This window comes from Drosophila melanogaster, chromosome X (assembly GCF_000001215.4).
Source record: "Drosophila melanogaster chromosome X".
NCBI lineage: Eukaryota > Metazoa > Arthropoda > Insecta > Diptera > Drosophilidae > Drosophila > Drosophila melanogaster.
Genome location: NC_004354.4, coordinates 20,307,232 through 20,331,268, shown reverse-complemented (window position 1 = coordinate 20,331,268; position 24,037 = coordinate 20,307,232). Strand labels below are relative to the sequence as shown.

Sequence of the window (24,037 nt, the reverse complement as noted above, 5' to 3'; positions counted from 1 at the left end):
CGCACGCCTTCGCAGTACCAATACCCTGCTGATGATCAGTGACAACTGGCTTCCTATCTGACTGACCCCGCCATAATCCTAGTGGCCATATCCGCTGGGGAGCAACAGCATCGCATTCGGCTGTTAATGCCACTGATTGCTAATAAATTGAAAACCATTTCAGCACAGACACGACCCGAAGGCAATAGGTGGCAGAGGATTTGCACTCGACGCCGGACACACCAGCCATCCTCGCATGGGGATCAGAAGCAGAGCAGAGGCAGAAGCAGGAGCAGGTGGACGGACGGGAATTCGAATCGAATCGCAATCGGAATCGGAGTCGAAGCCCCGTCAATGAATATGCAAAAACAAGGCAAACAGTGAATAAAATCAAAATAAAAACCCATTTATCAACACGCATGGCGTGGTCCAGGATGAGGACGCAGTCTATCCATCGCCGGCGTTGGAGGTGGACAAATGTGAGGCGATTGCTGGTGAAGCCGTTGGCCACGTGTTGGCCAAAAGGGAAAAGGTCACAAAAGCAGGTTAAGCTGCTTTTTTAAATAAAGCGCACAGCACGTTAATGCCCGCTGGCAGGACGAAAAGAGAATCCCGCCAGGACGCGGGGTCTCATCCATAATCCTGTGCCACTTACAGCCGGGCCACATGCGAACCACTCCGCTGGCGACCAACGACTGCGGACCACTGCTCCAGCCGGTTCCAGCCGAACGCCACCGACGTCAAACGATTGCCTGAGCCGAGCGGTCACGAGAGGACAACGAGGCTACTTCGGATACGGACTCGGCTAGCGCCGAGCTACCCGATTGGTGACGCCTTCGGCTTCGGCTGGCAATGCGGACAGTGGCGCCGTAATCCGTTCGCTGGATTTTTTGAATTAGTTGCGTGTGGTAGCTTGTTGACATCAGTACCGGGTACCGGATGCGGATGCGGATACGTGCGTGGCCCGCAAATCTCTCGCCAAATCTCGACAAGTCCTAACTTGACGCGACCCGCAGTTCATAGTTTAGAGTTCAGCTGTTCAGCGGCTGGTGTGTGACATCCCCAACTGACATCTTTTTTGTCATCACTCTGTTCTGTCCAGCTGTGTTTCGGTTTTTTTTTTTTTGTTTTATTGGTCCGGGAAATCACGTGTGTGTTGTTTTGAGTGCGAGGTGAGTGATTTCGTTGGTTTTTGTTTGGCTGGGGCCCCCGCAACAGTTGCCAGTTGCGCTTTAAACTACTCCTCAAACTGAGCCGCAAGCCGAACCATCCAAACCTCCAATCCAAACCAAAGCAAACCCAACCGAGCCCAAACCAAAACCAAACTAAGCCCGGCTGATAACTGGCTAAAACCTGACCTGCGGTCCTCGATTGCCTGCTGTTGGTGGAAGGTGGACGGTGGCGGATGGTCGATGTTGGAAGTTGGATGGTCAACGGTTGTCCGTTCAGCTAGTTTTGTGGTCGCTTTGACGTGGTCGCGGGCAATTTGAAAGCCAACACCGAAACGCCGATTACGATAAGTGCAGTCGAATTGAAAGGAGGCGGAGTGGAAATGGGATGGGAATGCGAATGCGAATGCGAATGGAAATAGGAATCATCATAATCATCAAGAGCAGCAGCAGTAGCAGGAGCAAGCAGGAGCAGACTGCAAACTGCAAAGTGCATATTCGCTTTCCGCCTGATGTTGTATTTCATTTTGCCATTCGCATTCGCATTTCGCTTTCTCATCCTTTGTCGTCCTTTTTAGTTTTAGTTGCCAGCAATTGCCGCTGCCAGTTTGCAATTAAAGACCAGCTCCATTCAAATGGCAAAAGTGAGGGGCTGAGGCGCTGAGGGACTAGCTGAAGGACTAACCGAGGGATAACCGAGGGATAACCGAGGGATAACCGAGGCATAACCAGAGGCAAAATATTAAATACTAAATGCCAGCTGCCAAGGGAAAGGCAGTTGCAGTTCAGCCCGCCTGTTGCCGTCGCCTGTCAGCATTTTGCTAAAGTCACTGTCCCACTCGCAGTCACAGTTGCCATCACCATCGCCATCACCATCGCCATCAGCATCAGCGCCAACACCAGCCCAGTCTCCCTCAGGTGTCCTGAGCGACCATCCAGCCACTTTGAGCGTGAACAGGTGAGTGACAATGTGAAAAGGGATCCTAAAGGGATGCTAGCCTGATCGCACAGGCTGATGCCATGTGGGAGGCCCATTCCCGAAAACAAACTGAGGCAAGAATAAAATAGAAATATAAGTGATCCTATGGGGTTTCCAAGCGATGTCATTTATAAAAATAAACCGACTTTCTTGGTACCTATAACTACTGTTACTATAAATTACGTTTATAAACACTATAAACACGTTTTTCCAAAAATGAGGTCGATTTTCTTTTACCTTTTCTTTAACTAGTATCCTAATTGGGTCAAAACTGAAAGTAATTATAATGCTCAGACGTTTTAAGCATGAATATTTAATTCGAGAAAAATGGCAGCCATCTGCTATAACAATTTTCAAAGCCAATAAAAGCTCATTAAAACTCTTCAAAGATTGTGCTACTTTAAACTGTCATTAGTAGTATAAAAATACATCATAAAAGTTTCAAATAATAAGTAAGGCCTATGGTATCGATCAATTTACTCTATTGTAAACAATTTGACAAATTTATAAAGTTTGTAGTCTTGGGATCAGCAGTGTGTTCCACTCATTATCTGTCGCCATTAACTGCGTCCTGTATACTGCTATCTATGGATGCTGTTGACTCGCACAAAAAGCCAGGATTGTCTGTTCCCTGAGGGAGTCACACTTTTGCCGCTTCGGGACATTTGTACACCTAATGCATAAAACAATGTATGTATGTTAATTTGCGCGAATACATAAATGTTGATATCTGGCTAAAAAAGAAATATACTCGGATAGTACGTTTCTAATTACTCTAAGCCTTATCCTGAAAATTGAGTTTGCTGGTAAGGATCCATCTCATATCTTGCCCTCCATAAATATTAGATCCATGATCATCGAATGTGAATATCTGTAAAAACCAAAAAAAAACCGCCTGCAGAGATGCCGATTCAACCAACCCCAGCCCTACTCAAAAAGCTCCATTTGGAAGATTTTTTCTTCCTCCTTTGACTCGGACTTCTCCTCGCTCTGTTGATCCTTATCCTTTTCTAGCAGGAAGATTGTCTCGCCAACGAACGGATTACTGCCTACCACTTCGACCTCATTCGAATTATCTTCGTCCTCGTCGCTCAGCATGAGCCGGTATGTAGGAAGCCCAAACTCTGAGGATTCTCCAAACATATCGTATTCCCTGGCCTCGTCGATGTCCTCGCCGTCGGACTCTACCTCTGAGCCCTCACTGTCGCCCTCACAGCAGAGGATCTCGTGGGCAAGCAGCGAAATAGTCTCTTCGCAGAAATTCTCCTGCTCCTCCTCCAAGTCGCTGTCTGATTCTGCCGACAGCAGACTGTACATGCTCGTCTGCGGACTGGTGTCGGGATCGGCCACTGTGCAGCTCTCATCTGGATCGGATGTGCGGTTCGCTATTAGTGGAAACACATTTTTCTAGATTGGTAATCACCTTCGCTATCGCTAGTATAGTCGTCGCTGGTTAGCTCACTCTCGCTAGTGGAAATATCCGAAACGTCCGCGTTTATGTTGATCTGGTCTCTGGAATTGGCAGGGTCGCTGGCCATGTTCGATTGTGTCTAATCCCGGCTCCTATATCTGTACGTCCATGTGCTGTATCTCTTAGTTTCAGACTGTCTGACTGTCTGACTGTCTGGCTGTCTCCTGGTGTGATGTGATTCTGATTCTAAACTTGTTTCCATGCGTGCTGGAAATGTTTTGCCCGGCAAATGCTACTGGGATTAGTTTTGGGTTTCGGGGCTTGGACTATAGATTCGAGATGGGTGCAGGAAGCGACACTGCCAGCACGTAATGTCCTGGGCGCTTCCTTCCAGGACGGCGAATTAAATTTTATGCCAACTGCAATGCCCTTAAAGGCGAAGGCAGAGAGAGAGAGAGAGAGAGGTCTTCGAAACGGAAAAGGCCACGGAGACAGGGCCAAGATGGAGCCGTAGTTGGAGACCGGGCTAACTGCGGCATCGTCACAGGCCGCAGGCCGCGCTCCACATGCACACTGGTTGCCGAAAGGACACAGGACTCCCATAGCCGCACACATACACACACATTCGTACGAGAACGCGTACATGAACTGGCTACCGCAGCAAAGTTACATTTGAAATTTTATTTCCATGGCCGGGGCTCAAATGCAACAAATAAAAACGAGCCACGGAGTTGCCTCTGACCCGGTTCCCGGGTTGTACTCCACTTCGCTCCGGAGTCGCTATCATTGTATCACTCTGATCTGGGCCAGGCGACACGCCTCCTCCGCCTTCTCGGGTATCCACACCTCCGTTGCAAGGACATCCGGCGTGGGACTCGACCATAGCGCACCAAGCAAGCCACTTGATAGGGCAGGCACAAATTGCCAGACAACGAACGGCCTTAATGCAATTGATATAAATTGATATAAATTATTATGAGAGTAATTACCATATCGATGGTGCGGGAACATATATAATTTATTTTTTGCTCTTAAAGCGCAACTAATTAATTTCTGTTCATCTACTTCGTTTATTTATTCCTTGCGAATAAAATAATAATGCACAACAAAGTAGTTGCACTAGAATTTCAGTACTTGTATATTGTTCCATCTACCCTAGAAATACTCTTTATGTGTACCTCAAGCTCAATTGCTTAACTGCAATGTAATTCTAGTCCCATTAAGTGTTTTCTACATTTTTTATATTGTATTTAAGAATTTTTCCTGCTTACCTTTTAAACCAATATACCCCAACGGCAAAGTACCGCCTTCAAACTTTCACCCGTTGCCACTTCGCATTTGCCCACTCCACTCGCATTCCCTTGACCCAGGAGCAGGCCAAGCCAGTGCTACGACGAGTAGGACCAGTTCCAAGACCAGGACCAGGACCAGGACCACTTTGGCGAACCACAATTTAATTTCTGTTTTGGTTTCGGTGCAGTTTTTTGCAGCAGCTCAGTAGTTCAGCTGTTTCGCTTTCTTCTGTACACTGCCTTCTGTCTGTTCCGAGGCCTTCCGGTCGTCAGAGGCAGTCGTTTTGCGGTGCGTCTTTGGTTTCGCATTGTGTCGCCTAAAATTCCCAGGCCCGGCTCTGAAGTCCAATTGCAGTTCCTCCCATGGCCCTATCCAGCTTAAAGCCCGGAATCCGCTGCGTGGCTCCCAAAGTGAATTTGTGGGGGGGGGGGGGGGGAATGGAGCGCACTGCGTTAACGAACATAATAACCCTTTTCTCTCTAATTACACACCAAATTTACTACAAACGAGCAATAAAAATCATCCAAGCAAAATCTCTGCTCCGGCCACAGAAGAACCCACACATCCCCGCACATCCGCCCATCCACCAATCCAACCATCCACCCATCCACCCAAGCAACCATCAACCCATCCGTGGAACCCTTTTCACTTGCCGTTTTCGCGGCGCTTAAATGCAAATGCTTTTTTCCCATGCACAGCACAAAAAACATTAACAACAATGACAATAAATGAAAGACATTAATGCTAAGCGATCCGCATCTTGTGCCCGACCCACAACACGACCCACTCGTGCCCACCATTCCGCATCCAGAAATCCGGAAATCCAGGAATGTAGAATGGGAATGGAAACGGGAACGGGAACGGGAGCTCGACGTTGATGACGATTGGCGACAGTGACATGCTTCCCGGCGAGAGAAGACGGCGAGGGTCCTCGACAGTCAATGAAATAAAATTAAATAATTATGAACAGTGCTAAGGATGAGAGAGAGTGTGGGTCCTTCGAGCCGGATTTAACTTTTATCATGTCATAATTTTTGGTACAAATTCCATGTCCTGTCGAAAGTCAAAAAGGGTATTGCTCACACTCTCCGCACACGTGTGTATTAAATTCTCAGTTGCCTTTATCTGAATCTGTTTCCGTATCTGTATCTTTATCCGTATCCATATATGCATCTGTAGCCCGGTAACTTCCACTTAAACCTCGCTCAATCACTCATTCATATGGCAGTGGCGCAAAATTTACGCGACGTAATCGTAATATGATTATCGTGCCACATAAGCCCCCTCATCCACATCCTCTTCCTGTCCTGTCTCTCTCTCTCTCTTTGTGTATGTGTGTGTGTGTGTGTGGGTATGCGTTAAATAACTTCCTTCCGGTGGCGACAACAACCAAGCGACTCCGTGTCGGGGCATACTCGTGTATCCGCTTCCGCTGAATGATGCCGCAGAAATGCTCCAAATCTCATATCATCATTTACGCAGTAATTTTTAGAAGCCAGCGGAATGATGAGGTCTTGTCCAACCCCCTGAAATTATCCAATTCAACCACAGGACACTTTGGCAGCTGCATCACCCGTCACCCATTTACCATCCCTAGTATCCAGGGTATTCACTACCATTGCCATAATAAACAAAGCTTCAGCTCGCAACTCGTGCAAGTCAACTTCCACCGACGACTGCGAACTGTGACTTTGGCTGCGTGTTGAGGGCACGTCCATCCGGATGAGAAAGGGAGTTGCCGGGTCCTCTGGCCGGGACTGGGGCTTTATCTGCTCTCCGAGTGTCCTTATTTTAATCTCGACACAAGTTAACAGCATTGTTGGCAGCCGCGTGCCATCCGTGAGCTTTGCTCCGTCGTCCTGCCGCTCTATGGCTCTAACTCAACATAATGCGCACAGCTCGGTATTCATCCCAACCACATTGCTTCGCAACGCTGCTCCTTTCCACCAACAACACCGCCAGCACCGCCATCTCCCTCGGAAAAGTACTGGCCCTAGTTTCGGTTTCAGCTACCGGATTCCCCCGTCCGTCGTCCTGGTCGTCCTTCGCATCCACATCCTTGTCATTAGCAGTTAGCATTCAGACGATGTCGTCGTCTAGTCTACTTCGTTGGCTGTCGCCTGCCGTTCATAATGTTATGATGGCTAAAAGCTAATTGCGTTTGTCTGTGTTAGTTGCTGACATTTGGCCTCCTCTCATCGTCGTTGTCCCCGCCACTCCCGCCACTCCACCCACTTCTTCCACCCGACTCACTTGTGTAACCTCTCGTCTCCGGCGTCGACGTGGCGGCATTAAGTGTCACTGGAGTGCGTGATCCTTGTAAGTCGTCTAGTTACACATGTTTTTATAACCTGTTTTCCAGGAGTACCCTGTTGTCCCGACGGCAAGCGCACCCGGGTGGATTAGTTGGGCGCTAGGCAAGCAACTTGATTTAGAGTGTAATTGCCAAGTGGTTTCCTATCATCCGAAAATGAACGGATAGATGCATTGTAGAAATCTTTTCATTTACATATAATCACAGAATATAAATCATGTAAATGCTCTCTACGTAAAACGCCTTCTTACCTTTATGCCTACTGGATATAAGTCTGTCGAACTCGGCTCGTCCTTGCCAGTAACTGTGAAAGTTCCCTTTGTTTTCGCCATCGTCATCGTCATCGCCTTTGCCATACAAGTCCGTCAACGGGGCTTTCCAGAATATCCTTGCCAGTATCGTCGGCGTGTCCTTGGGGGCCTGTTCAACTTATTGTGGTGTCATTCAGCTGTGAGTCAGTCGGCTCGAGTGGAATTGAATGGAATCGAATTAAATCGCTTAATCAGCTGTATGCAATGACCGAGCAAAGCCCCTATGACTTCACCTGTCAAGATGCTGGCGAGGATGCGACAGGACTCGTCCGCTTATGACTGACAAATCACCAAGTGGGTCCACTCAGTCCACTCAGCCCACGGAGTTCACTAGGTCCACCCACCAAGCTGACAATAAGAAGTGTCATCATTAACGAACATCGGGCCCGCAAACATTTATCAATGGCAAACAGACAGTCGGGGCGGGCGAACAAACAAACAAACAGACAGACGAACCAACGAACCAAACGGCAGGCGGGCAAACAAATGATGAGGCCGAAACGAAGGCGTCAGGAAGTTTGGCAAATTAAATCGGTGCTTAAAATATCCCTGGCCGAAGTGGCTGCTGTTGAGCGGATTGGGGAGGAGTGGAGTGGAGTGGAGTGAAGTGGGCGCCGACCCACGGAGTGGATGTGGGTGTGTGGGGGTGGTGCGGTGTGGATAACCGCAGTTGGGACTGAATCCTCTTGGGGATGCCTCAACAGTTTTGTTTCCCATCATCCGGCGAAATCAAGCAAATCGTATTAAATAACAGTTAATTACAAATACACACGAGCCGGCCAAGGACCCAGATTGGCGCCAGGACGAGACTCAGGCTGTGACCCACTAGCCACCCACCCAACTCACTGGTGGCCCACTAACAACCACACTCAGCACCACAAATCCCCTGCTCCTTCCTCCCTTTTCGAGCAAAGTGTTTTCCTAGGGAGCTTGGTTTGGGGTCAAAGCCAAATGGTTGATGCTGAATTAATTAATGATTCACTTGAATGATTGATTATTTGACTAAATGATTGAATTATGCGATCGACCCACCCCGACATGGCTTACACCGCAGCGAAAGAAGCAAGAATGTGCCGCAACCTTTGACCTTTGCCCAATTAATTTGCCAGCAACACCAATAAACACGCCCACACATCCCTCTTCCGCCACTCACTCATGTGCCATGGGCATTCGATTCACACGCCCAAAGGCGAAAGCCAAAAACCAGAAAAATGCCAACAAGTCGATGGTTTTATTTTTTGCAATTTTTCAGGGGGCATTCAGACAAATTGATCAAAGTCGTTGATTGTTGAATTGAAGGGATGAAGCGGACTATGGGTTAGCTGTGTTTCAGCAATTATACAAGGCTTATATAACTTCATTTTCATATCTATGGCATGATCGTCTTATGTAGATTACAATTTCGGCTCTAAGGCATTCGATAACAGACTATTCAAACTTATTTTCCATTTTACTAAAGACTTCGTTCAGTAGACATAGTACATTGCGATTATTTGATCTTAACTACTTTACAGCACCTAATCAAATGTAAGCTATATTCTTCGTCTAACGTAGTGGTTATTTCTTGTTTCAAAATGATTATTCATTCAGACATTTTCAATATGCCATTAGCCTTTAAAACCACCACGAACATATTCAACATGTGAGGACTTGCGGTGATCCGGCAAACCAGGTGGAAAGGATGAGAGACTGAGCCCTCCTCAGGCAGGTTTTGGCTGCCATGGTGGGAGGTCACGCACTTGGCTTTCATGAGAATATGGCCAAGATAAGATGCTTAGACAATGGCCGCAGTCTCGGTTGGCGATGGAGTCGGATGGATGTAGCCTCAGCCATTCAAGCCTGGCCACGCAGCCTTAGATTCTTGAGGAGAGGCTGTGAGACTGGGAGTGGCAGTGGTAGTGGACTTGGCAGTGTCGTTGACAGCCACAAATTTGGACCTGCCAATGCAGTCCGACGCAAAGAGGAGCTGAAGGAGGAGCAGGTCGCCCGCCCAGACAAGTCTGAGCCATTTCGGGGCCAAAGACCGTCTTGTGGGAAATCCCTTTCCCAGACGCCAGACGCTCGGGAGCACAGCCAAAGGCTTCGGCTCCTTTGCTCCGGAAGGATGGATGGGCAGGCCAAATGTATTCGTACATTTATGAGAATTTCTGGATGCAGTTTGAGGGGAGCTCTGCGGTTTGGGTAACGGTCAGTTAGCAGTTAGTGGGCAGTGGGCAGTGACCAGGTGGATAGATTTTGGACCTCCACTCCGCCTTATCAATCTGGCCATCATCATTGCTCGCTCATTGTCCTCGCTCTAGTCACCGTTTTTAACTGCCGGGTCTTGGTTAACAAACATACCATAATTTGATTAGTGACATTCTGCACAGGCATTTGGGCGAAAAGATAAGGAATGCACACACCGGCACACACACATGGCTACTTTACCCTGGGCACTGGGCACTGGACACTGGTTACGGGAGGCTGGATGCCTGGCAAATAGCCAAAGTTGCAATTAAATTAAAGGATGCGTCGGACTCGTTTAGCCACCTTGCCAGGGATGTAGCAGATTGCCAGTAGCAGGAAGTGTATGCGGATGAGGAACAGGAACAGGAACAGGAACAGGAACAGGAACAGCAACTGAAACAGAAGCAGGAACCGAACCGTACCGGTGCACTGCCAGTCGATCGTTAATGAAGTGTCCTTCGGCCAGGACATTGCAGCTTAAAGAGCTGCAACCGCTGAGCACCTAATGCATTCACCTCCCGGCTGCTTCGGCACTTTGGAGATCCCAATGCGTGTGCCTCGACTGCCCTGCGGTTTCTGGAATTATCCTTCATGGGTAGATGGGTCCGTGTTCGAGGACCCACCACCTACGCAGTGCCATTCAATAGCCCGTGAGCCATCCAACGCCACTCCACCCCACTGCAGTTCCCCAGATGGCAGCCGCATCCTTGGAGGACTTGCTCGCTCCTCCTGCTCCGCTCCCTTCGGCAAATAATCCCATTTACTTGCTTCTTTTTATCACTTATCCGGTTAAAGATGTTTGTTTTATTCGCGTGCTTTTTATTTATTTCCTATTTATTTTCTCCTCTATCTTGTTGCAGCTGCCACAGCTAGCCAGCCGGTGAGTTATGACCCCGGCAGGTTGCCCCTCCCCCTTCCCTGCTGGATTCCTCAGCTCCGCTGTAGTTAACATTGCAGGAATCGAAGGAATTAGCAGTGCCCAGACACAACTTGGAAAACTTAAATAAACTTCTCTATTCAACCGAAACGCACACAAATGCTTCTCGAAATTGGAGCATTTTGGGCAAACGTTGCCCCCCCCCCGAAACCAATAAAGGCATTTTTAAAACAGCACTAACTACTGATTTACTACTATTTGCTGCAATATAATGACCAGAGTAGAAGCACATGATACGCTTATTTTCGAATCTGTAATTATGGCCGACTGACTGACTGACTATATACAGAGTTCTGAAGTTTAGACGTGCAGCCCCATATTCGTGCAGCCCCTCAAAATATTAAAGTCATGTCTCGACTGCAGTAAAGCTTACACATTTTGCTGTCATGACACGACTGAATGCGCAACCAAAAACCAAACACAGCTTATTGCTTTTCCAGATAGTTTACAAAGTCCTGGAAATATACGCACATCTTAGACAATTTTGCAGCACTAAGTTAGGCGAATAGTATTTGGACACTCACAGGTTGCAGCATATATTGTATAATACATACTTCGTAGAATAGAAATAATCTGTGATTTCCTAATCGAACTTATTTCCAATGCAGCACTGCTATTTGTTTTTTATTTAATAATCTCTGGCCTGAGAATGTTCGAGGGCTGTGACCTGCGATGCTTTCGATTTGATTTCAAAGTTTGCTCGCAAAAAAAAAAAACGAGTTTCACCTTCCTGGCATTTGCCAGTTGGTTATCGCCGTAGTTTACCCGGAAATAATCCCTAACTGGGTTGGCCAGGTGAAAACGGCTGAGTTCGAAACAAGCCCAACTGGCGGGGCCAAGGAATTAGGGTAAAATTTAAGGAGAGTGTAAATTGAAATTTTATTTATTTATTTTGAAATTTTAATTTTGATTTTCATCTTTGGTTTATTTATTGGCACATGTTTGCATTCATATAGGAGCCAGCTGCACCGATTGATTTCGTTTCGTTTTCAATTTGCGGATTTCGTTTTGATTTTTAATCACCGGCATTGGCATTGGAATGAACTACGGCTCTTTTAATCGCACCATTCATCGAAATTGATTCACTCGCTTTGTCAATATTTTCTTGTCAATTCAATATCCTAATAGTTGAAATATTTCGAATGAAATTTCGCCTAACGAAAAATTGTTCACAACTTATTTCGAACAGCTCATCTATGTTTCTAAATTGGCGCCCCAAAGCTCTGGTGTTTCATCTTACTTTACTAATTTTTACTATGATAAAATTATCATGGCAAATAAAATAATGAACACAATATAGCACACATGTATGTATAAAGGTGTGTAAAAGTATGCTGCGTTACATTTTAAATTGTATTTTCACTGCATACTTTTAGGTTCTTGTGATTTCAATACCACATGCACTTCTGTGGCATTCTGTGGACTAAAGGCTAGATGAAATGTATCTCGTATCTGTTGCAGCATCTTCAAGAACGTCAAAAGTAGTCATAGAATGACCACAGTGCCATTAGAACATCGCTGCTTTCTGTCTGGGCTCTCTGACTGTGTAAATTAAATAAAATGCTTAATAAAATTGATTGATTAGTTGAAAATGGCAGACGATGTCGTCATCGCAGGGCAAAGAGTCTGCCAGTCTGTGGGTTGGGCTGGAGGTCCCGTTTGGCCACCACCACATATTCCACATGCTTGTTTAAAGGCATTGATGCCCGGCTTGATGCCTGTTTCAAGTGGATGCTAAGCCATATCGCAGACTCGACTCCCATGCCCATGAGCTCGTCGGTTCCTTCTGCCACATTTGCGATTCCTTTTGCCATTGTCCTGATTCCACACACACACACACACACACACACACACACACACACGTGAGGAGTAGAACTCACTTACGTAGCCGATGGAGTCCTGGCAGAATGGAGTTGGCAGCAGTTGGCATACCCGTCGTCCTGCCGCCGTTGCCTCTGCTGCTGCTTACACAATTGTCTGTACATTATTTGAGTTTGTGCTGGCATTTGTTATTTTGCTTTATCCTTTTAGATGAAGGCAACGCAAAGTAATGCGATTGCATGGGACGGGAATAGATTCAGATTCGGATTCAGACAAAGCGGGCGGGACGGCAAGTCGCGAATCCGGGGAATCTCCATCTCCACATCCAACTGACATCCCCCTCCCCAATGCTGCACTCGCCGAAAAGGTAGCCAAGAATCTGGTAAAAAATGCATGTATTTATCGCCAGCAAGTAGCACACAAATCCCCGCCATTCCTGTGCGATTCCGATTCTTAAAAACTGACGGAGGACGGGACTAGCTGCCTGCCAGACAGCCAGAGTCAGTCGAATATTTCCTTTGATTTCCCACGGAAAGTTTAGCCTTTCGGAATGCAATGGCTTTCCATAACCGAAAGTAAACACGATTTGTTATGTGACAATCAAATGCCATTTTGCAGGCGAAAATTCTGCAGTTCAAAAGATTTGTTTCAAATTATGCAGAATAATATGGAGAGCAGTTGAAAAGTGTTAGCTTACCTCTTGCATTGCTAAACACTTTTACATAAGTTGTAAATATAATAATTCAATGTTAGAGCATATGATATTTCTATTATATAGCTTTGAAAATGATTTCAATCTATTCAGGCACCTTTATACAAGTATTTCAAAGGAGATTTTCCATATCCAACTAACAATCTTGCTTCAGATGCATCTGTGGGGGTTACACTAGCCAACTGGGCAATGGTTAATTTTGCTGCACCTTTTGCTTGGCCTGCTTTGTTGATTTTCAATTATAATGTCACGCATTTATGCCTGCGCTTATTTATTATTGTGCTCGCTTGCATCCTGCATCCTGCGTCCTGTGTCCTGCATTCTCGAATCCGAGGCTCAACTGCTCAGTTGTCCTGCCAGCCAGCCAGGTCCTTTTTGCCATCCTCGGTGTCCAATTAAAAGCCGATGCTGCTGCAAGGATTTGGATTCTTGGGGACGAGTCGTTCGGGGTTACGAGGGGTTAACTCCTCTAACATCAGGTGCTCCTCTCCTGGCCAGAGGTTCGCAGCTCGCAGCTTGCAGTTCGGAGTTCGGAGTTCGGAGTTTGGAGTTTGGATGCCGGACTGCTTGCATATTTGATTTGTGCATTTAAACATTTCAAACAAGCTGTGTCAACCCAAGCCCACCATCTCAGCCCGGTGGCAAGTGCAAGCGACATTGCCTCATTGGAAATTCTCTTTAGAGTAATTTCAGTTATTATATTGCTTTGGCTTTGTTCATCCTTGTTCGTCCTGCTGCTGCTGCTGCTGCTGCTGCTGCTGATGCTGATGCTGCAGCAACTTAACTCCTACCTGGGCATTATTTATTATAAATGATTAACAAGAAGCTATTTGGAGAGCGGAGCCGAGCCATCGAACATTTGCATCTACATTTGCATCTCTGCCTATCTGCTATCTGCATTTGCAGCTCCGATGCTCAGATACTACTACAGATACTCGGACGCTCGGATGCACAGATCCTGAGGCTGGACTTCCATCCCGGCTGTCACATCTGGCATTTGTCCTGTCACCTCGTCCCGGTCTCTCCTTCCACCATCCTTCGGCCAGCCGTCTTCTAATCCGGGCATAAATGTTGGATGTGTCGAAGGCTTTGAGCGGACAATCCGGAAAGACTCAGCCTGCCACAGGCGGACCGGCAGAGAAGCGAAATTAAATGCCACCTGCGGCCTGGCCGCAGTGAAGCCTCGAAATGTGGAGCGGACCACAGAAGGCACTGAAACCTCAAGCTTAAATTACTACAATACATTTATTGCACAGACTCGACGTCAGACTGAATGGGCCAACTCATTTCCCAAACATTCGACTTCTGACAATTCTTGATTATCTTTGTTTCGAAATCTTTAAGCGAATAAGGAATATGAGGAAAAAGTTTTACTTCTAAAACTAATTACGATTTAATCGAACATTTTCATATAATCAAATGCATAATGCTAAACTTTCACTTGAGCGTATAGAAGTTTATTGAGCGAAGCAAAGGCTTAAACTTTGTTACTGAAGTGATGGTTCTATAATACTTTTAAAACTAACTAATCGCGAATGAAATTATCTAATAAAAGTTATTATTCATTTAAAAGTAATTAAAAATAAATGCGACCTTCAGTTGGTAATTCATTTTATCATTCAGCCTCTCCAAATATATGTGCGCTACATCATTACATTTTTGCTTGCCACCTGAATGAATGGCTGTGTCGCTAAAACTGATTCCGATATTTAAACTGACGTTTGGGGAGCTTTTCGAGAGAGTATCTGTCCGCTTTAATTAAAATATAACTGCTGTATGCCGAAGCTGTCAAAAGCATAATTGGCCCGCAACCAACAGGATTGATATAAATGAACGAGGCGTATGCTTAAATATTCTAGCGGCCCACGTGCTATGTGCCCCGTCTATATACTTGACACGTGTACATACACACACACACACACACACACAGTGCAGTACAGTACTGTACATACAATATGCATCGCAAAGTCCATGAGCATTGTATTCCTACTGAGTTCGAGTAAGCCATAACTTTTAAGTGTCGCATTGGTTCACTCTCGGCCTTTGGACTTTGCAACTGCAAGCTGCAAACTCGAACTTCAACTCGAACTATACTAACCCAATCCAATATTGTGCCCCAATATCCAAGCAGCATCTATATTTACCTCTTGCTTTCCATCTCTTGCAGTTATTGGCATGCCACGCCCCCGCCCCCGCCAGGCGTAGCAAAAGGAACAGGAGCAGGAGCAGGAACCGGAAGAAGAAGCGTAAATAAATATGATAAAGCTTAAGAATATATAATAAAGGAGCGAGCGGCAGAGGAGGGAAAGTTTAAATGAAATAACGCAATATAAAAACATAAATAACTAAGGGAAGTGCCGAGCAAGAAGGAGCAGCGCCGAGGAGCCAAAAAAAAAAAAAAAAATAGGCAACAAAAGCTGAGGCTGCGGAGTTGAGCAGTTGAGCAGTTGAAAATCTGCGCAGGCTGGCAGGCGGTGAGACATCCATTTGTCCCTCCCTCTCCCACCAAGAGCAGGAAAAAGCTAGCCCAGGATAAGCAGCGGTAGCAAAAGGAGCAGGAGCTGGCCAACAGAAGCAGGAGGAGTGGTGGAGTGGCGGAGAGGAGGAGCGGAGCAACAGCAGCCGGACAAGAGAGAATAGAGCTCAATTACGCCGCCAAACTGTCGTGTCAGCAACAACGTGAAATGTGCAATTCCTGGCTGGTGCTCATAATTGCGCTCTCCGTTGTCGTCTGCCTGTGGAACTCGCAACAAACCGAAACATCCAAATCATGCCCAGCCGAGTGCATCTGCTTGTCCCAGACTCAAGTAAGCTTAACAATCTACTTGTCCACTTGTCTACTTGTCCACCCAGCTCCAAATGGCGGCAGTTTTGGGAGTTACGGGCGACCTGCCATGTCCCGGATTGCCGGTTCATGGCAGGTTTGCAGTTTGCAGTAGCCCCGCACAGTGGACTCGCTTATTGAACAGGATATTATACCATCCGTAGATACTCATGGCACAGGCATTAGGTACACATAAATGTTCTGCAGGAACATGGGTGATAACCAATCGAATGGCTTCTGCATTGAATGCAGAAAATGGATGTTGTGGCAACATTGCAGCACATGGGTTCACCACCACCAAACAGATTTCCCGTCCGATCCATTTAAGTATTAGTATTATGTTTTCCGAGCTCAGTTATTAGCAATTACCTAATTACCCAGGACCACACATTCAGATGCATGCAAATGATAACGAAATGACTGGTTCAATAGATCGGGGTACAAACAGTTCCAAGATTTCCTTAATATTTAATGATGAATGTATTTCAAAACAAACAGTTTGAGTAGTACAGTAGTAAATTTCAGTAAATTATTAAAAGTTGATAACCCCAGTTGGAAATATATTCCGAAAGTCGTTGTATAGACTAATAACATAAATTATAAGTGCGATCTGAGTAAAAGATCAATGTAGAATATGCTTTGAGATACAAAGTTTGACATGATCTATTAAGAAGTTTAATTTTATTAGTTGTATCATTTTGATAATGTCTTTGAACATGACAGTATATCCATTAAGTTTCGAATTGAGTAATGTATTACTTTACATGAACCAATGGTTTCGAGTGCAACTGTCGGGGTCACCACGGCTACACATTTAGATTTCCGTTTCAAGTTGGAGAGCAGTTCCACAGTGCGGTGGAGTTGTATGCCTTTACCATCATAATCGCGAGCTTCAGAAATGCCAGTTGTCAAGGGAGGAGGGGCCGAAGACAGGACTCTGGAGAAGGGAGAATGGAGACGGCAGAAGGCAGAAGGAGCTGGAGAGCAGGGGAGCAGGGGAGCAGAAGAGTTGGAGCATCGGGAGGATCCCTGGGGAACTGGTGGTCAGGCAATGGACACAGCTGCTCGACGGCCTCTTCGGCGCAGTGATGAGCAGAGAGAATTAATCGAAAATGCAGGGAAATGATGGTTATTTTCCTTTTGTTTCTGTGTCTGTGTCCGTCTGCCACGCCCCCATCCCGTCCAGACGCAGCCGCACCCCGCATTTTTGTGTGTGGCCGTATTCAATGGTGTCCCGCGAGAGTTTTGGAGCACGCTTAATGCGCATCCTTATTACCAGAGGGAACGACGGCATCGTCATTTCTACCAAATTGAGAACTTAAGTGATTTCATTATTCCGGATTATAGACAATGCAATGATTTACTCAGCTCTCGTTCTCCACTTATCTCTGCTCTCCGCTCTCCACATTTCTTGGTTGGATTTCATTCTGTTTCTGGGAATTGTGAGCCTGGCTGGGGGCCTGTATCCTTTCGCTACGCTTAACTGTAACTGTATTGAAGAGGCGAAATTAGTTCAGCCCCTCCTCTTCCAACCAACCAAACCAAAAAAAAATAAATAAAAAGGCACCAAAAGTGTAGCACACTTTTTGGGGTCACCCATTCTTCTGCTCCTCCGCCTCCTCCTCCCACCACTTGTTCCTCCATCGACTACAGTGGCAGTTAAAGTTCAGCGAACAAGCGACTTTTTAACCGAGTCGCTTGAATTCGCGACTGTGAATGCATAGAAACGAAATTTCATTAAACGGCACAGAGCAGAACATTACAGAACCGAAACAGAACAGAACTGAACTGAACTGAACTGAGTCAAAAATAACAATCCTTCGGAGGGGGGGTGGGGGTGGGTTGAGGAGATTGTCCTGGGCGAAAGGGAAAGGACCGTCCTGCCAGGGAAAGAAACTTTTAATTCGTTCATTTAAAAAGGTGAAGCGTATGAAAATTGTGCAAATGTTACGCAAGAAGTGCAGCCAAGGTTGGGCGAAAAACCAGGTGAGCAAAAGGAAATTCGCAAGCGGGGGGCTGGGGCGTGTCTTGTCTTCCCATTGTGGGTGGTGGAAATGGGGTTGGGCGGTGGGCGGGGTCAAGAGGGACGTGACAGGCGATGGACAGTTATGCACAGTTACTTGGCGACCGGAAAGGGAACCTGTGGACTCTGGACCAATGGATACACTTGGAAAATGAATTGCACTTCTTGTACCAACTTGCATTAAAAATTATTCTAAAAATATATGTAATTAGGTTTCTTATGTCCTTCACTTAATGGATTTTCAAAAGCAATTAGATTGACAAAACCTACGCACTTGGAATGGTGAACTCAGATTGACCAACTGATTTTACCGCAAATGTAAAATGTTCATTTAGAAGCACGCTCTAGTGGAAATCCCTCCAAGTTTCTCTTTACATCATTAAAACCTTGTCTAATTCCGTTTCTCGAAGTGCAAGCCAAGAAAATTCGTGGCAGGGAAACGCACACATCAGCACATAAAAGACATAAAAAATGAAGGAACAAAGCGAAATGGCCAAGGACGAGGACGAGGATGAGTAGAAAGGCGAAGAAGACCAGGAGCGAAGGATGTGCAAAAAAAAAAAAACAATGCTAGACAAGGGTCTGGCCAGTAACCACGGGCTCGCTCCGCCGCCAAAAACAAGAATTCGATTTAATTTTATTTTCAGCAATAAAGCCACAAATTCAATTTTCGCGCCACGCATCAAACAAAGTCGCGCTTCCCGGCCCTGCCTCGTCCTTCGTCCTTCGTCCTTGTCCTTTGACTTCCGACCACGCGATGGCGTGGAGACCCTCCTCCGATGCGGCGTCTGATCTGATTGCCCAACGGCTGTTAGTTGCCACGGAGATGGAGTCGGAGTCCGCGGCGGTATCAATGACGCCCACGGGAAAAAACGGGCGGGGAAATGTCATAAGGCAGGAAAACACACAAACTGATTAAGAGCGAGAACCTTTGATGAGTCGATGAGTCCGCTGACAAGGCTAACTTTCCGGCCCGGGGCCTCCATTTCCATCATCCCACCTCCGTCCACATCTTGAATAAATATAACATCAAAAGGTGACCAGGACAATGTGACAGGAGCTGGGTGTGGGCAAATTTTGACGATTTGGCGGAGAAGTTATCTAATCAAAGGAAGGCCACCATTTAACGAACTGGGAAACTAGTGACGATCACATCGTCGCATTTCCATTTTATAAAATCCAAAACATTTTCTAGTAGAAATTTTCCGAAGAAAAAATTCGTAACTTACCTGAACATTTTATAACTGGTTAATACTAAATTGTGAACAAATTTCGTAGGAGTAACAATTCACTATTTTCAAATTAAATGTTACACCATAAAAGGTTCTTATTCTTTGGCTGCAACATAAAATGTCAAAATAACATACATTTCTATTTAAAAGTAAATAGTCAGACAAACTCAATTGGATTGATTTCATTTGCATATGTATTTTGTTTTGTGCTCAATTAAACACCATTTTTAACATAAGCCTAAAGCTATCCGTATACCTTTAGTAATTTATTTCTGTGGAGAGCAGTCCACGTAGTAACGAAACACTTCAGCACACCGTGCTATGACTCAAATACGAGTGACCGAAAGTTATCTTATTCCGTAAAATGCAATATAAAGTGCCTGTGTGGGTAAAATATTTTGATAATGCGTTCCAGATTTTATTAAATGCATTTATATTGTTAAAAGTTAAATCATTTTTTGTCACAAAAGTCACAAAAATATCAAAGCTTTTGTAGATGCCATCGTCACTGATGTTTTGCTTCATTATCTTGCCTATTCAAGACCCCACTTAAGAGACTTAATCTCATCCACAGGTGCTGTGTAACACGGGCGGCCTCGAGCAGATCCCGCTGCGCCAGCTGCCGGCGACGGTGGAGAACCTGGCGCTGACCAAGAACAACTTCCCGATCATCAAGCCGGATTCGTTTGCCGGGCTGCGGGCGCTGAAGAAGCTCTCGCTGGACGGGAACAACATCACGCGGATCAAGCAGTTCGCCTTCCGCGGACTGCCGCGCCTCAAGGAGCTATCGATCCAGTACACGCCGCTGCAGATGGTGGCCCAGTTCGCGTTCGCCGGGCTGCAGAACCTGTCGACCATCCTGCTGAGCCACAACCAGATCCAGCGGATCGAGGGCAACGCCTTCGCAGGCACCTCAAACATCAAGCTGATTCTGCTGACCAACAATCCGTTAATCCGCATCGACAGCTCGGCCTTCTCTAGCCTGACCAACGTGGGCCATCTGATCCTGCCCTCGGGCATCCGCAGCATCGAGCAGGACGCCTTCTTCGGCATGGACACGGTCGGTCTGCTGAAGCTGGCCTACATGGACCTCAAGGAGGTGGCGCCCTTCACCTTCCGCGGCCTCTCGAATGTCCTGCTGCTCACGTTGCAGGAATCGGATCTCGGTGTGATTTGTGCAGACGCCTTCACCGGACTCACCCAGGTGGAGACGCTGCAGATCCTGAACAACAAGATCGACTCGATCGAGGAGCTGAACTTCACTAGCACGGCGGCCATAAAGCACCTGAAATTCTTTGGCAACCACGTGCTAGAGACTCCAGATCCCAACTCAATCATCGTGGACGGGGTGGAGCACCTGCAGCTGGTGAGCAATCACTTCCCTTGCGGCTGCCATATTCACACCCTACTCGACGGACCGCTGGCCGAGGGCGCACACAACCTGACCGACTTTCTGCAGAAGAACTACTGCATCTCGCCGCTGGAGGTCAACGGGCGGGTGATGAGCGAGCTGGACATCGACTCCATTGGCCGCTGTTCCGACCAGCTGACCAAGGGTAATCTGGGCAGCTCAGCGGCATCGCTAGCCCTCGGAATCAACTCGATGCTGCTTATCGCGGTCGCCAGTTGTGCGGAGTGGCGTCACGTCCGTCTTCTGGCTAACCGGCTGGCCCAGCTCCTAGGACACGTGGCCTGGCGACGGCGCCGGAAAAGGCGAAAGGGCAATTAGGCGGAGGTGTCCTACACACAGAATACCGAAGGTATGTATCCGGATATTTCCGACACAAAAGACACAATATCATTTAACGCCAATTTAAATAGTTATATTTAATGATCCTTCGAGTCGGAACACGAACAATTCGTATTGCCACCGATTGTTTTGTTAATATCATACGTAGGTTGTAAGTCAAGCAACACCTGCTCAGGTTCAGTTTAAGTCGCAGAATCCCTGAGGACCACAAAATTCTGCCTCTTATCCCCCTTATTTCAACCTTTTTGGCCAACCGGCAAATGGAAAACGGTTTCAATAGCCTCTCATCTTTAAATGCAATCGCAAACATGGCCAACAGAGTGTTTAGTCATCGTCATAAGTATTCCACGCAGCCCCATCCAATCCAATCCGCTGGTCCCCCCAAAACCAATTGAACTGCTTGAAAACCCGTGCCGTGCTGCAGTGCAGCCAACATCAGCTCTCGGATACAGTTTCATTGTGGGGCGCTTTAAGAGTGTGCTGCAGGGTGGTTTGCCGGGTTAGCATACAAAACGAAAACGGAAATTACAAATTCTATTCACTCGCCCGACTGTGGCACTCTAATTCGTAGCCGTAGCTATAGCTGGAGCTGGAGCTGGAGCTGGAACCCTAGCCCCACTCCAAAAGTGCCTAGGCCAGAGTGGAGCGTGGATCGTAGAGCGTGAGCGAGAGTGGAGGAAGCGGTCCCAGCCCCAAGGCCACCCAATCGCCTAACCCATTTAGCCTTGCAGCCGGACACACGGACAGGCGGGCAGACGGAGAAACTTTGATGGAGACGTTGGGTCCTTAGGAGCAAGGCCAGGCCATTCTTCAGCCGCTTATCGCAAAGGATTTAGATTTATCTAACTTGATTATGAGGCCGGACAGGGCTTCTTTGCGCCCTTGCCTTGCCCCTTGCCCCCCCCCCCCCCCCCCAGGAAGCCAATGAAAAGGGGAAAGGCATTCGGATCCCGGCCGGCCTAAAACAAATGCCCAGAAAAATCATTGAAGGAAATTAAAACTTTGTTTACTTTTAAGTCCTTCCTCGTCTGAGGCAGGAGTTGAACAGGAGGCAAAACCAGAATCAGAATCAGAATCAGAATCAGGAGCAGCATCAGCCTGAGAAGCGGGGCCAAAAAGTTCAACAAGAAAAAAGGACATTTTTTGTGTGCACTTGAAGGATAGACGGGCCGGACTGTCCTGGCCCGTCTGTCCTATCCTGTCCTGTCCTGGCCAGAGTGACCAGCCAACCCGGCGGGCAGGATGCGCCATTTTGAGTCCACTTAAAGACTTAAAGCCACTCCAGCCCGTTTGGCAAGGCGACACGGACGTGCGATGGTCGCCAATGTGGCCGGCTTAACACGTTCCCTTTTTGTCCTGCTGCCACGCCCAGTTGGGCCCATGGCACACGGCCCGTGGGCTGCAGACCACCGCCCCATTGGATTCCTACTTGGTGGGATGGCCATGTTGTAGGCGCACTTTGCTCTTTGGCGCTTTGGCACTCGTCCGCAGATCGTTAACTTAATTGTTCCGCTTGAAATCCGAAAACTGCCAACGCTATTGTTGCGACTGATAGTCGTGAATGGCCGTGACCACGCCCCCTCGGCAAACGCCTATGGGGCACAAACCGAAACAGGAAGAGCGTGAGAATGAGCATGAGGACGAGGGCGAGAAACAGGAACAGGAACAGGAATGCAATAAAATTGGCGTGACTAACTCAGCTGTGGGAGCGATGCGAGCATTGCAGATGAGCTGAGCCCGAGGCTGAGAAGCGGATGAGAGCGTGTGGTGGGGTTCGGAGGAGTTTTGGGGACATGGCTCACTCCCTCGGTGGCAGCCACAGAAGGGCGCAAGTCGTGCGTGCCTCGGCCAACGTTGACGCTGTCATGCAATCAGCAAATAGGCGACCGCAGCAAAAGTCGCGTAATTAACGCGGGGCCAACATGGAGGACTAGGTGGCCACGCCGCCGGATTTCCCATTTGCCATTCAGAAGCTTAAATTGGAGTTCCGAAACGGCGTTGCCCCACAGCAGTAGCTGTCTATCCTGCCGCACATCCATCCATCCATCCATCCATCCATCTATCTATCTATCTATATACCCATCTATCCGTATCCCTGCACAGCTGTGATAAATGTTCAGCCAAGGTCCGGAGCAAAGCAAACATGGGAAAGTGAAGGGCGATAAATAAAATCATCGACGACGAGCTGTAAAAACGTGCAGCGAAAAGTGAAATGCAATTGAGAGTTGCAAATTGAAAAGACTAGATTAGAGGTTGAGGTATTTTTGCGATGGCGCCCGAACAGAAATCCTGCAGATTATTCATAGTAAGTGTGCCGGGCTAACCGATAGCCAAATAGCCGTGGGTTAACTTGCTTCATTATCGAGGAAGCCATGCAGTTGTAGCAGAAGAGCCATGTATGGAAACAAGATCGCAACATCCATCGAAGAAGCCATGCGTTATAATCCTCTCGCATCGTCTTCTCAATCTCAGACACCCATTAATGTAACTCTTCCAAACACTTGGTGTCCAATCGTCGGTTCGATTCGAATCATCTGGATTGCTTACTCATCATATGCAAAACGCGGCGCCCTCCCATCCACAATTCACCCATCATCCAGCGCCCATCGTCCATCGTCCATCGCAACCCTTCTAAAATCCCTGGCAAATTACCAGCGACATAAATTAGAGCACGACCACAAAGGATATAAGACTCTGGTCGAGTGCGCTTGAAATATGACAACGGCCAGTGGCGGGTTAAGCGACGTCCATTTGCGTGTCATAGGGCATTTTTATACATATTTGCCTGGTCGACAATTTATTGGGCTAATACAAAATTTAATCAGCCTATATTCCGATTCCTTCCTTCCCTCCTGCCTCAGGTCCTTTTTCCATCTCCTTTCTCTCGTCCCTCTTTGCACTTTTCTGTGTATTATCAGACTCGAGTCCACCATAAATAACTGAAAGTGAGGTCCGCAGCCGAAGTCTGGGTCCAAGGTCGGGAGTTGGCGGAAGGTGGCCAACAGCTGGCGGCGAAAAAGGATTGGCATTGGTCCTTACACTTCATTTAAAGTCAA

The 24,037-nt window shown here is 47.1% G+C and overlaps 2 protein-coding genes across 5 annotated transcripts in view; one reads left to right on the top strand and one right to left on the bottom strand.

Moving 5' to 3' along the window:
- The first annotated feature begins 896 nt into the window (after positions 1 to 896).
- The window catches only part of CG1504 (uncharacterized protein), a 28,358-nt gene continuing 5,217 nt past the window's right edge, over positions 897 to 24,037 (top strand). The window contains exons 1-4 of one of the 4 annotated variants that reach the window (NM_001272814.1): positions 897 to 1,151; positions 1,727 to 2,106; positions 15,320 to 15,959; positions 19,806 to 20,991. In NM_001272814.1, coding sequence (NP_001259743.1) covers positions 15,837 to 15,959; positions 19,806 to 20,960 — 1,278 coding nt within the window. In that variant the 5' untranslated portion in view covers positions 897 to 1,151; positions 1,727 to 2,106; positions 15,320 to 15,836 and the 3' untranslated portion in view covers positions 20,961 to 20,991. Of the gene's footprint in view, positions 1,152 to 1,726; positions 2,107 to 15,319; positions 15,960 to 19,805; positions 20,992 to 24,037 lie in introns of those variants that run through there. The other 3 variants (NM_001272813.1, NM_001272815.1, NM_134538.3) reach the window with 3 other exon arrangements.
- Positions 2,589 to 3,825, bottom strand: CG1631 (uncharacterized protein). The gene is made up of 2 exons (NM_134539.2): positions 3,551 to 3,825; positions 2,589 to 3,491 (listed from the first exon to the last, which is right to left on the bottom strand). Exons 1-2 carry the CDS (start codon positions 3,663 to 3,665, stop codon positions 3,055 to 3,057), a joined length of 552 nt encoding a protein of 183 aa, NP_608383.1. The 5' UTR covers positions 3,666 to 3,825; the 3' UTR covers positions 2,589 to 3,054.